Here is a 13,046-nt window from a genome sequence, read left to right as displayed (position 1 = left end):
AAGAATACTACTACTATCAAACTCACATCAAAGATAAAAAGATAAGGAACACTTATTTGCTGCCAAGTCTATGAAGATCATTCTAAGTGCCTTGGAAAGCCCATGCCTCTTAGAGGTCTAACGTTGTATTTTAAGTAGAGTCCCTCCGTTTAAACTTTTTGGTATGCAATTTTAAAGATAATTTTAGAATTTTTTAGATGTACAGAAAAACAGTCCTATCCTTAAGTCAGCTGGTTCGGTTGAAAACTCAGGCAAATTCAAGCACTAATCCCTGTCTTTGCACCTGCCCCCTCCCCCACTTTCCTTAATTCTCTTCACTTCACCTCTTGTTGAGTCCGCAAAGTTTTGTTCAAATACCAGCTCTTCTATGAAACTTCTTCTTTTGATCTAGACCACAATGATCTCAACCTCCAAATAACCTTACTGACCTAAAAAATACTGAGATTCAATTTCCTTCTCTGTAAAGTAAGGTGGTTGAATTTGGGGGATTTTTTTCAAGGAAACTTCCAGTTCATCTATTTAGAGATCCTATAACCACCTATCAGTCAGTTCAGTTCAGTCGCTCAGTCATGTCAGACTCTTTGTGACCCGATGGATTGCAGCACGCCAGGCTTCCCTGTCCATCACCAACTCCCGGAGCTTGCTCAACTCATGTCCATCGAGTTGGTGATGCTATCCAACCATCTCATCCTCTGTTGTCCCCTTCACCTCCTGCCTTCAGTATTTCCCAGCATCAGGGTCTTTTGAAATGAGTCAGTTCATTGCATCAGGTAGCCAAAGTATTGAAGTTTCAGCTTCAGCATCAGACCTTCCAATCAATATACAGGACTGATTTCCTTTAGGATGGACTGGTTGGATCTCCCTGAAGTCCAAGGGACTCTCAAGAGTCTTCTCCAACACCACAGTTCAAAAGCATCAGTTCTTCAGTGCTCAGGTTCCTTTACAGTCCAACTCACATCCATACATGACTAGTGGAAAAACCATAGCGTTGACTAGACGGGCTGTTGTTGACAAAGTAATGTTTCTGCTTTTTAATATACTGTCTAGGCTGGTCATAGCTTTTCTTCCAAGGAGCAAGCGTCTTTGAATTTCATGGCTGCAGTCATCATCTGCAGTGACTTTGTATCCCCCAAAAATAAAGTTTGTCACTGTTTGCATTGTTTCCCCATCTATTTGCCATGAAGTGATGGGACCGGATACCATGATCTTAGTTTTTGGAATGTTGAGTTTTAAGCCAACTTTTTCACTCCTCTTTCACTTTCATCAAGAGGCTCTTTAGTTCTTCTTTGCTTTCTGACATAAGGGTGGTGACATCTGCGTATCTGAGGATATTGATATTGCTCCTGGAAATCTTGATTCCAGCTTGTGCTTCACCCAGCTTGGAATTTCACATGATGTACTTTGCATAAAAGTTAAATAGGCAGCGTGACAATATACAGCCTTGATGTACTCCTTTCCCAATCTGAAAACAGTTTGTTGTTCCATGTCCAGTTCCAACTGTTGCTTCGTCAAGTGGGCCTTAGGAAGCATCACTAGGAACAAAGCTAGTGGAGGTGATGGAATTCTAGTTGAACTATTTCAAATCTTAAAAGAAGATACTGTGAAAGTGCTGCACTCAATATGCCAGCAAATTTGGAAAACTCAGCAGTGGCTGCAGGACTGGAATAGGTCAGTTTTCATTCCAACCCTAAAGAAAGGCCATGCCAAAGAATGTTCAAACTACCGTACAATTGCACTCATCTCACACGTTAGCAAAATAATGCTAAAAATTCTCCAAGTCAAGCTTCAATAGCACATGAACCATGAACTTTCAGACGTTCAAGGTGAATTTAGAAAAGGCATAGGAACAAGAGATCAAATTGCCAACATCTGTTGGGTCATTGAAAAAGCAAGAGAGTTCCAGAAAAACATCTATTTCTGCTTTATTGACTATGCCAGAGCCTTTGACTGTGTGTATCACAACAAACTGTGGAAAATTCTTCAAGAGGTGGGAGTACCACATAACCTGCCTCCAGTAGTTTGCCACCAGTAGCTTGCAACATATTATCTTCTTCTCTATGTATTAATTGAAGAGAGTCTTAAGCCTTCCAAGATTGGATGCTTCCTGACTATAAAGACATTATCTTGACTACTGACAGAACAGTACATTATTTTTATGTACATTTTATAGTACATATCCACATTTATACACATAGGAAGAACCATAAAATGAGTGTTAACAGTTTAGACTAGGCTAGTGATAAACATTATCAACAATTTTTTCTTCTTTTTAACATATCCTTATAGTACGAGAGGAAAGTCTTTCAAAGCTGGCTGTCATAGTTTAACACACAAATACGGTAGCAAAGTGATTATGACAGAGAGATATATAATTCTTATTTATATATCAATATTTACTTGTACATTTTAGGAGCCAGGTATATTAAATGAAAATTATTACCTCTGAAGAAGCAATATAGTTCCATTTATTAGTTGGCAGTGCACCATCAGATGCAATTTCACCAACTTCTAGCTCTAATGATGACTTGTTCTCAATGGTATAAAAGGGAGTCAAAGTAACTATTCGTGTAAGATTAAAACTGCTCATCTTGATGCTGACACCAACCTGTGGAAAGGAAACAAACAAGTCTATCATTTCCCAGTACTTTACACAGCTTGAAACACACACAGACATTTACTCACAGTCTTCTTAAAGTATTTTAAAATAGGATTTCTTAAATAAAGTAACTAAAAAGAAGCATATTCTATGACTGATTATCTTCTCACTAAGAAGAAAAATTTCAGTTCCTTAGTCTGGGTCCAGCAGAAACCAATTCAAGAAATATCAATCAGTAATTTAACTAATGATGACTTGTAATAACAAACTCAATTTTTAAAAATCCTTTACTTTTTAACTTTTCAAAATAGACTGTTTTAAAATCTAAGTGTACAGATTCTTTTGCTGCTATCAATAAAATGAAATAAAAATTTCAAAGAGGTAATAAAACAAGTTAACTATTATCAGATTATTCAAATTGTTGCAGTGAAATTTAAAATTTAAGGCGTGTTGGCAGGGAGTGGTATGGAATATGGATTCTAGTATATTCTGAATATTTACCAAATTCCTTCATTAAATGGATTCAACTCACTGTCTTAAACTTTGACAAATTTAGGCTTTGCTTTGATACTAACTGTACTAGAAATTAGTAGACAGACATAACCTAATAGTAGACATCCTCCACGTAATATTCTGAATTCACATTTCTATACCCCTGAGGATTTGCAGCTTATTTAGTGAAGAAAATGTGAATGAAATCAGAGGTAAATAAGCAAGAAAAACCTTACCAGGTATTCCATGTTGTTGGCAGGACACTTCACACATCCATAACTTCCCACTGTATCCAATGAAAAACCACTGGACCATGAACTAGTTGAAATTTTTAATTGTACCTACACCAGAGAACACAGACAATCATATAAGAAATCTAAGACACTGTATTCATTTTATTTGATGGACAGGTGCTAGACCACCAGACATTTATTTAGTAACATGAGACAAAGAAAAGTATTATCAAAGGCATGCTGCAAATGGGTAAGAGAACCACAGGAACTCTAGGGAACAACAATAAAAGCAGAGCTCTAAACTTCCCTTTGCATTCACCTCTGCGATGAGTATAATGAATTTAAAGATGTATACCAATGAGACCTTCTGTTACTTAGGAAGGAATTAAAATGTAAAGTGATATTTTCCAGAGTTAGGTTTTTTCTATAGAACTAATGAATTCTTAAAACTTTTAGCACACACAGGGAATTTATGATTTTATTATTCAGCAAACAATGAAAAGTGTTCTGATAAGCAGAATGGAAGACACAACACCTGTCCTCAATAAGCTTCCAACTAAACAGAGACAGGAAATACACACTAATAATTATAATGCAAGACTTAATGTGATAAGAGGGAGAAAATCCTATCAAATTGACAGGATAAAAAGCTTACTTATGGCTATGGGAAAAGGTAAAGTTTTACAGAAGAGATCTAATTCTGCTCCTGTATTAACCTCCATCTACCCAGCAGATGATAAAAACCTGAGAACAACCAAAGGTTAGACACATAAACAGGTACAGCATTAAGCATTAATCAACACTTTATGACAAAGGTTCTCAAAGTATGGTCTCAGGCCCTACTCAGACCTGAACTGCACCGTGGGGGCCTGGCCCAGCAGTCTGTTTTCAAAGCCCTCTAGGTGATTCTGCTGCACAGAGATTGCGATTGAGAAGCACTGCTCTAAGAAAACATGCATGGGATATCTAGCTCTGCTTTAGATGATCAGAAAATCTTTCACACATATCAGGCTGGAGCAGAATGTCAACGCATGATCAGTGACAACCAGAAAACAAGAGGCAGGCAGGGAAAGTGTAGGGCAAAAGACATTCTAAGCAGGTGCAGCTACACAAAAGCCCAGAGGTGAGCAATACCAAGATGTGAGTTTGCAAAGGAAAGAAGCAACCAGAGCAAAAAGGATCAGATCAGGCCTTAGGCTTTGTTTTTCTCTCGAAGGTCTGCCTTAATCCTTCATACATATGAGACTCAAAACCAAATTCAACTGCTCTCTCTTTTGAAATGCCATTGCATCACTGGTAACCTATATAAAGTCAAGCTTTCCAATTGACACTATATCAAGAACAGAAGTAATTCTAGGGGCACTGGAGAAAAAGATACCTCAGCCTTGGGGCACTATTGTTTAGTTCCTAATACCCCACTTAACCATGTATTCCTTAAAAGCAGTCTTGGATCTAATGCATACCAGAGACACTGAACAATTTATCGACAAAAACACACCTTATTTTTACTAAAAATGTTCTTCTTCTTGAAAGAGAATAAAACAATATCCCTAAAATCAGCTGGATGTTTCACATGCGTATCTTCTGCACGATACTGTAGCACCCGAGAAGTCTTGTTGATTAGCCAGTAGGGACTGAAAATGGAGAGCTCCATCTGGCTGCCAATCCGCCTGACATGTATTGACAGGTCAACTGTCTGCGTTTCTGCGGAGTCAGGAGAGAAACACACAAGGAAGAATTCGGGAAGTGTGTTGCATATACGGAAATGCCCATTCCAGTTTTTGCCCTGATATTTCACCAGAACTAATTCCATTATTTCTCCACTGATTCGCGAATGTAGAACATCGGCTGTACTGCCTTCGGTCAGCTCATGAGTTTCTGCTGTTCCCTAAAAACAAACAAAAACTAAATTTGTTTACCAATTTTAAAAAAGTCTCTGCAATAACTTCCCTATCTTATACAAATACTAAATTACCTACCAGATTCACATTAACTGAGAAGTCTTCAAGCTACCATCTTTACATATTATGAATATCCAACAATTACTAAGGACTAAAAAGAAAACATTGTATCATAGCCAAAGGCAGAAATTGTCATTCAGCCATCAGAAGGCCAATGGCTGTTAGTTCTAAGAAAAACTCAGACCCATGTCAAGAATCTAAGACTGGATTCAACAACACTGGCTATTTCCATTAACAGATATGTCATTACACGAGCCACATAACAGCTTGGGCTTCAGCTTCATCCTTTATTCACATTCTACACTTAATGGTTCTCATACAAAAAAAACAAGGAAAGTGATGTCAAACTATTCTGACAAGCTGTGTAAGGTGGAACTACTTTAAAAATAAGTAATGGCAATATAATAAACTAGGCTTCCTTACCAACAGCTTCTCTTGTAAAAATACTACTTGAAAATGAAAGTGAAGTAGCTCAGTTGTGTCCAACTCTTTGCAACCCCACGGACTGTAGCCTGCCAGACTCCTCCGCCCATGGGATTTTTTCAGCCAAGAATACTGGAGTGGGTTGCCATTTCCTTCTCCAAGGTATCTTTCTGACCCAGGGATCAAACCTGGGTCTCCTGTGCTGCAGGCAGACTTTTACTGTCTGAGCAAGAGCTTATTAAATAAATACTACTTAGTTCATTTAATTAATTTTAGTCTCCACAAGTCAAGGGTGACTTCTTGTCACATAAAGAAAATTATTTTAGGTTCCAAACACTTTTCAGATTTTTGTATTTTGAAATGTTGTGGCATGAACAAATTTAAAAGCATTTACTATACTTCATTACTAGAATATGTTCCCTAATACTTCTTAGGACAGACAGTAATTATTTTTGGTTCATCATCACTTTAAAAAACTTTAAAATTAACTTCATAATAAATTAAGATGAAGTATTTTCTCACTGGTGCTTTCCTGTACTTTAGCTAAGAGAACTGTACCTAGATAATAAAGAGATTATTATAATTATTAATTTATAGCAGATGCAGCAGAATTCAGCGGTGAAGAACAAGGAATCACATTGCTTTGGTTCAAATCTCAGTTCTACCATTTATTAGATGTGGGATTATGAGTCTGTCACTTAACCCCCCTGTGCCTCAGTTTCCCCATCTGTAAAATGGGTCAAATAATAGCAACTTCTTCAGGAAGTTATTGTATGGACTAAATAATGCACGTAAAATACATGAACTAGTGGCTGGCATAAAGTAGATGCTATGCTAATTTTTGCTATTATTATTACTATTAAAGCATTACAAGTATGGGATGTAAAACACTGACCTCAACAAAAATACCATTTAAAAAAAAAAGAATTCACTCCATGCAATAATAAAAGTCAAACAAAATGCAAAACAGGGGGCATATATGTATATTTATGGCTGATACATGTTGATGTATGGCAGAAACCAATACAATATTGTAAGGCAACTATGCTTCAATTAAAAATAAATAAATTAAAAAAAAAATACAAAACACATACCTCAAGTAAATATCTTAGAGAATATGGGAGAAAATTTCGCAAGGTGACAGTAGGGTAAAGGTGAATGATGTAAGCTGGATCCCAGTCTTCCCCCTGTGCACTTATATAGCTCAGTTCATCAGGCACAGCAACTGTGTTGACGATGAGGGGTAAGAAGTTCATTTCCTTTGACGGACACTGCAGCATGCATCTGACTTCTTTGCTCCGATGAAGCTCTTCCTTCCAGGAAATATAAGTGGTGGATTCTTTGTACTGATTCTCTAAGATACCAGCTGGTTGAATGAACAACTGACATCTAAAGAAGAAAACAGAGTGGGAAAAATTTTTTTATTAAGAACTTAAGAAAAAGAATTCAATTGACTCTTCTTGATGACTCTACAAGACAAGTACTCTTATTCCTATTTCTATAGATAAGAAAAACAAAGCTAAGACAAGTTAAGAAACTTGCCCAAAGTCACACAGCTGACTCATGGAGGAACTTTCTGAGAAAAACTACTCTATAAAAAAATGACAACTAAAAAAAAGTTAATTTCAAATACAAAGACAATCTAATAAGTCTCATAAAATGCTGAAACATCAAATAGACAATGAAAAAGTTTCATTTGGCAAATTCAATAATAATACAAATATATTTCTCCATATGTCTTAAAATTGGATTTTACAGATCTTTAGATAGTAAGAATTATTGTTATTGTAGAATACAGATGTTTTACTTTTTTTCTAGAATATAGATGCTAATTCACAGAATTAAAAATATATATAATGAATCTTTCATAGTTTAATATATTCAAGGAAGTATCTACCTATATGAATCTAAAGGAACATGGAATTCCTCTTCAGGTCTGGCTATTCCAATGCGCTCCAACAGCTTCACATTCTTAACATATTTATAGATGATGAAAGCAATAGAAAAATGGTTTTTAATCTGTTGGACAAAAACATACAAGTTGTTTAAAAAGATGTAGACATTCAAAAAGAAAACTGTGAGCTGCACACAATTACATTTAGATCTAAAAAATTTCAAGCCCAAAATTGGAAGATATTTTTATGGTAATTGAAAACTTTTATTTATTTAAGTGCTATATATCTGAAACTTGTTGTTAAATAGAAGCTAAGAATTATTAGGATATTCACATGTTCACATATTACATGCTGAATTTTAGTATATATTATAATCTTTCAAATATGCATTAATCTTTGAAGAATTCAGCCATAATATTTTCTTCATTTTAACCTTTTCTCAAAGTAGTATGTGACTAAACACAAAAGGATAGCAAAGGAAAAATGAGGTAAATAAATATGGTATAGTTCTTCCTTAACTTCAACATAATACAGGTAGGACCTAATAGCAAACTTAGAGACAACAATGACCAGAAGTTGAAATCCTTTCATTTTCATATAATTTTATAGGTAAGAAGAAATGTTCTTTTGCTGACCATATGCTGAAATCTATTTATAATGCACAGAAAAAGAAAAATCAATAGTCTTAAAAGTGAAAAAAATATTTATATAGATTAACACGATAAGTTATTTTTTCTGGGGAGATCATTCCAATAATCCTTCACACATACTTGAAAAATGCAATACAAAGAGAATGCAATGTAATCCTATTTGACCACCAGCTATTATATTACTACAATACTCCTCAGTTTTGAACCTTCCAAGGAATAGACAAAAAGTTTCATTAATTTTAAACCCAGGAGACAACAATAATCGACTTTAAACTAACAAGAGCATTTTATGAGATATTTAAAATGAAGAATGTTACAAAGTAAGCTGGACAGGAAACAGCAGCCAATATAAACTATTATTTATTTCTGAAAATCAGTAATGACCTAATGAAGTTTTATTATATTCCCATGGTCAGCCAAGTGATTTAATATTTCTTGATATACTAAAAGGAACACAATTCACTTAATGCATTACCTGGAGAGGAGAACGAAGGGTGATTACTTTATTCCCTTCAGTTGCATCAATCTGTACCACGAGTGAGTCAAAATGACTGGTATTAGGATTCCATACATTATACAGCCGCCGTCCAGGTCTGGCAATTGGGACTTTGGTCACTTCTGTATATCCATGAGGTGCTAAGGCAGAGCATTCCAAATACTAATTTACATAAACTTTTATAAGACAGAATCAACAGCAGCACCTCAAAACAACAACAAGCGTATTCTTCCTCATGACTAGAAATGATGACATCACAAAATTCTTGTCTAAGACACAGGAGCTAACAAAGAAAGGAAACTATTTATTGTTATAACATTTTCTGACCCAAAACAATTTCTCCTGAGATGGAGGTTTGTATGTATTAAAATAAATAAGACCCAGTTCATTCCTTATTTTCCCAATTCTATATAACAATACAAATCGTCTTGTTTTCTGAAATGATGACATTTACTGTCAACATTCTGAGACATCTGAATATAGTTACTTTCACTCCTCACTGAACTCCCATCCTTTCTGAAGCATACAACATACTGCACTATTTAAGTGTATAGAGATAATTTAGTTCTTTAAGGTAATTTTTAAATTAATCAAGTTTAATTTTCTCAAGTTTAGAGAAAGAAAACACAAGTTTGTCAACTATTTATTTCAAGCCTTTAGAAATCTGCAGCAAAATATTTTTCCATATTTTACAAAAAATAAGCTTCTATTAGTACTATTGATATTAGTACTTCTACAGATGCCCTTAAATTAAAATAATACAGCATACCAAAGGTCAAGGAGAAGAGGGAGCTCTCTTGACGGCTGAGTATAGACAGTTTCCCTTGATGTGAAGGTTCCATAGTGGCATATTCCAATTCCAGAATCTGACCAGCATCAACATCATACACATCACTTTTCTCAGGGCAGCCCATCACTCTGAGATTATGATTGGGCTGCACCTTAATGGGAACACCTACAGAATTTGTTACTGTGAAAGGAGCCCTGTCTTTTAAAGAGTAGTCAAAAGTAGAAGCAGTGCCCTCTGAAAAACCCTGAAAAGGAACACAACATCACAATTAAATGTTTGCAAAAACTACAAGTTTTTTTCAAAAACTAAATTATTACTATGTGTTTTTTAGAAACGAATGCTGATGACACACAAAAATAACACACACGTTTCAATTTAAATTCCATTTGACATATTGCAACCAAGAACTAAACATACTTTTGCTAAATTGTTGAAAACATTAAGACAGCTTTTGGATATTGTTATATTCATTGTATCTCCTGAAGAAATATCAACTTCTGTTTGTGGCTCAGGAAGTGCACTAAAATCATCTCCTGGCATCAAAGTTTTATCTTGGACTGGGTTCTTCTTTATCTACGAGGGTAAAAACATAACAAATTTATCAGCCAATGAATAATAAAATTAAAATACTCTTGATGGAGTTAAATTCTTCTAACTTTGTCACTTAATATCAAGGCCCCTCAAAATTCTCAAACATATTCAGTGCTCCACCTTGACTCAGCACAGATCAACATTCTTTCTTTTTCTGTAATCCACAGGTAGGGAAATGTTAGAAATGTGCCAAGGAAGCACTCCAAGTAAGTTATGATAGTAGTCTCTTTTCTATCCTCTAAAGAAAGCTATTAACCTAGTGTTACCTCACTAACTGGTCATTTTATGCTGATGAACACTCTAAGAGGACAGTGAAATCTAAACTGATCTGCTCTGGAAGTAACACCTGGAATTTTTTCTACTTTTTACCAGTAATACCTATAAATAAGTAATACAACAAGCTTCCAGTCAGTCATCAGACTCCATCATAGCTTTTATTCTAAAGGCATTTCAAAAATATTATAAAACTTTCTTTGTTAGCCCACCTACACCAACGGAGGCTAGGTCAGAAATGTCATTTCTACTTTACTGAGAGGAAATTGGGACATAGGTTAAGTGACTGCCCATCTTTAACATAAGAAATTGCTGAACCAATTTCAATGCCTCACACTTGAGTCAGGCTGCCCCAGAGAGATGGGATGGGACCATGAAGGGTATAAAAGTATGTTCCTGTTAATTTAGAAAGACGGGCTTCAGAATCTAGGACTCTGAAGGGTTTTCAAGAAGTACCATAAAGAGGTAATATAAAGAATTCATGAACCAGAAGAGCAGTTCTTGAGTCTTTCGGTGTCTTAAAATGATTGAGGATCCTAAAGAGACTCATTTATGTGGGTTATTATCTAGCAACATGCACTCTATGAGAAACCTAAACTGTTGTTGCTACTCAGTCACTCAGTGGTGTCCGACTCTTTGGGACCCCACGAACCGCAGTACACCAGTCTTCCCTGCCCTTCACTATCTCCTGAAGTTTGCTCACACTCATGTCAACTGATTCTAAAGAAAACTAATAACTGAGAAATTTTTAAATATTCATTTAAAACTAACAATTACATGTTAACAAATAATATTTGAATGAAAAATAACTGTTAAAGATACACAGTGAGAAGAGCATTTACAAATCTCTTTAGTGGAAACCTTAGGAGAAAACAGGTGGATATTCAAAATGGATAATCAACAAGGACCTACTATATAGCACATGGAACTCTACTCAATGTTATGTGGCAGCCTGGATGGGAGGGGAGTTTGAGGGAGAATGGATACATGTATGCATATGGCTGAGTCCCTTTGCTGCTCACCTGAGATTATCACAACACTGTTAACTGGCTATACCCCAATACAAAATAAAAAGTTAAAAAAAAAAATAGAAGACAGGTGGTCTCTCATTTCTAATTCTGTATACAATCTGCTGCAAAATTACATGTTCTTTGGAAAATTCCACTGTCTGTTTATGAGAAAATGAGAACGAAAATGAAATACAATGACTGGATGTTATTATGAAAAGAATTTTGATCCCAGTATCCTCTAAAAGGGTCTCAAGGATCCTGGACTACATCTTAAGAATCTCTGAACCTTGTAAAAGAATATATATAAATTAATGTACACAATGATATATTATGATCTCCTTACAGCAAGGCTTAAATTCCACGGTCTTTTCTCCTCCACTCTCTCAATCAGTGGCTCCCAAACAGCATGGGTCTCGTTGTAATAATGAACCTGGAAAGGCACAGAATTAACAGAATTATAATGAGAGTCTTCAAACTTTAACTACATATTTCCATAACCAATATAAAAATACTAAGTAGTGTCATATGTCAATAACCATTTTAAATACATACCTAAAGACACAAAGAATATACATAAAGAGGGTGCTTTTTATTCTACTGTCTTACTTTGCTTCATAAACAAATTATTTAGCAAAAGAACCCTTTAAAAATGATGGCCAAATAAAGAGTATTATACATCAACAAACTAAATATTAGACTGTATTATCTATTCATAGGTATACTTGCTATGATCATGCACACAAAAAAAGCTCACTTTTTAATTCGTCAGTTGTACTTTTAAGAAGTTGCCTCTGCAGGAAGGTAATAATTAATCTGGTCATACCTCTAATGTCATGTCAGCGGAAGCAGCCATTAGGGAAGTCCAATTTTTAATACTTCCTGAAAACTTAGACTCTGCCAATAATAAAGGTACAGTCCGATGCCCAAGGCCACATTCTAAGGTAACTTGAACTGACTGGACATCAACAGCACAATTTTCCTCTATCGACTGATTTTCAATGTCTCTGAAACTTTCTGTTAATTCTGTGCCCATGTCAACACCAAGAAACCAAGAGTTGCAGTCGCTAATGGATCTGAGGTCCCAAAGATTTTCCATTTCCTTAGATGTATCTTTGGATTCATCTTCTTTTGTCTTTGGGGACATAGCAGCCATTATTGTCATCACAGTATTAAGAATTATGGGTGAAATCTTTAAAAAAAAGAAAGCAGAAAACAATTCAGAGTCAATTCTTTCCCAGAAGAGAAGAAAGAAGACATAATACAAAAATTTTAAGTAACTAATTAAAAACTTAAATATATCAACTTTATAACTAAGGAAAAACAAAAGAGAGCACACAAAATCACACGTCCAGTCAACTGACCTCAAACCAGTGATTTCTGCTCAAGTTATTCTAGAATTAAGTAACTAACATGCATGTCAACTGTTGAAATCTAAAGTTAAATCAATTAATTCAGAGGCAAAAAGTGTTATGTGAAGAGAAAAATGCAGAAGAGTAACTGAATTTTTCAACCAGCTGCCTTAACTAAACCAAACTGTGTGATCCTCACCAAGATATATGCACATGGTTTTCATTGGTCTCACTGAAACAGGAAACCTGAGAATCACCATGGAACCCCTTTCACACCAAGACATGAG

The 13,046-nt window shown here is 35.3% G+C and overlaps 1 protein-coding gene across 1 annotated transcript in view; it reads right to left on the bottom strand.

The window, feature by feature from the left end:
• Positions 1–13,046, bottom strand: part of VPS13C (vacuolar protein sorting 13 homolog C) — a 168,946-nt gene that overhangs the window by 39,324 nt on the left and 116,576 nt on the right. Inside the window, exons 52-61 of the mRNA XM_065941879.1 lie at positions 12,234–12,599; positions 11,754–11,840; positions 9,954–10,109; positions 9,516–9,780; positions 8,726–8,886; positions 7,603–7,724; positions 6,800–7,094; positions 4,820–5,209; positions 3,325–3,429; positions 2,441–2,605 (exon numbers count right to left, since the gene is read on the bottom strand). Coding sequence (XP_065797951.1) covers positions 2,441–2,605; positions 3,325–3,429; positions 4,820–5,209; positions 6,800–7,094; positions 7,603–7,724; positions 8,726–8,886; positions 9,516–9,780; positions 9,954–10,109; positions 11,754–11,840; positions 12,234–12,599 — 2,112 coding nt within the window. The remainder of the gene's footprint in view (positions 1–2,440; positions 2,606–3,324; positions 3,430–4,819; positions 5,210–6,799; positions 7,095–7,602; positions 7,725–8,725; positions 8,887–9,515; positions 9,781–9,953; positions 10,110–11,753; positions 11,841–12,233; positions 12,600–13,046) is intronic.

Source organism: Muntiacus reevesi, chromosome 7 (genome assembly GCF_963930625.1).
Source record: "Muntiacus reevesi chromosome 7, mMunRee1.1, whole genome shotgun sequence".
In the NCBI taxonomy this organism is placed as follows: Eukaryota; Metazoa; Chordata; class Mammalia; order Artiodactyla; family Cervidae; genus Muntiacus; species Muntiacus reevesi.
This window is presented reverse-complemented; position numbering and strand designations above follow the sequence as displayed.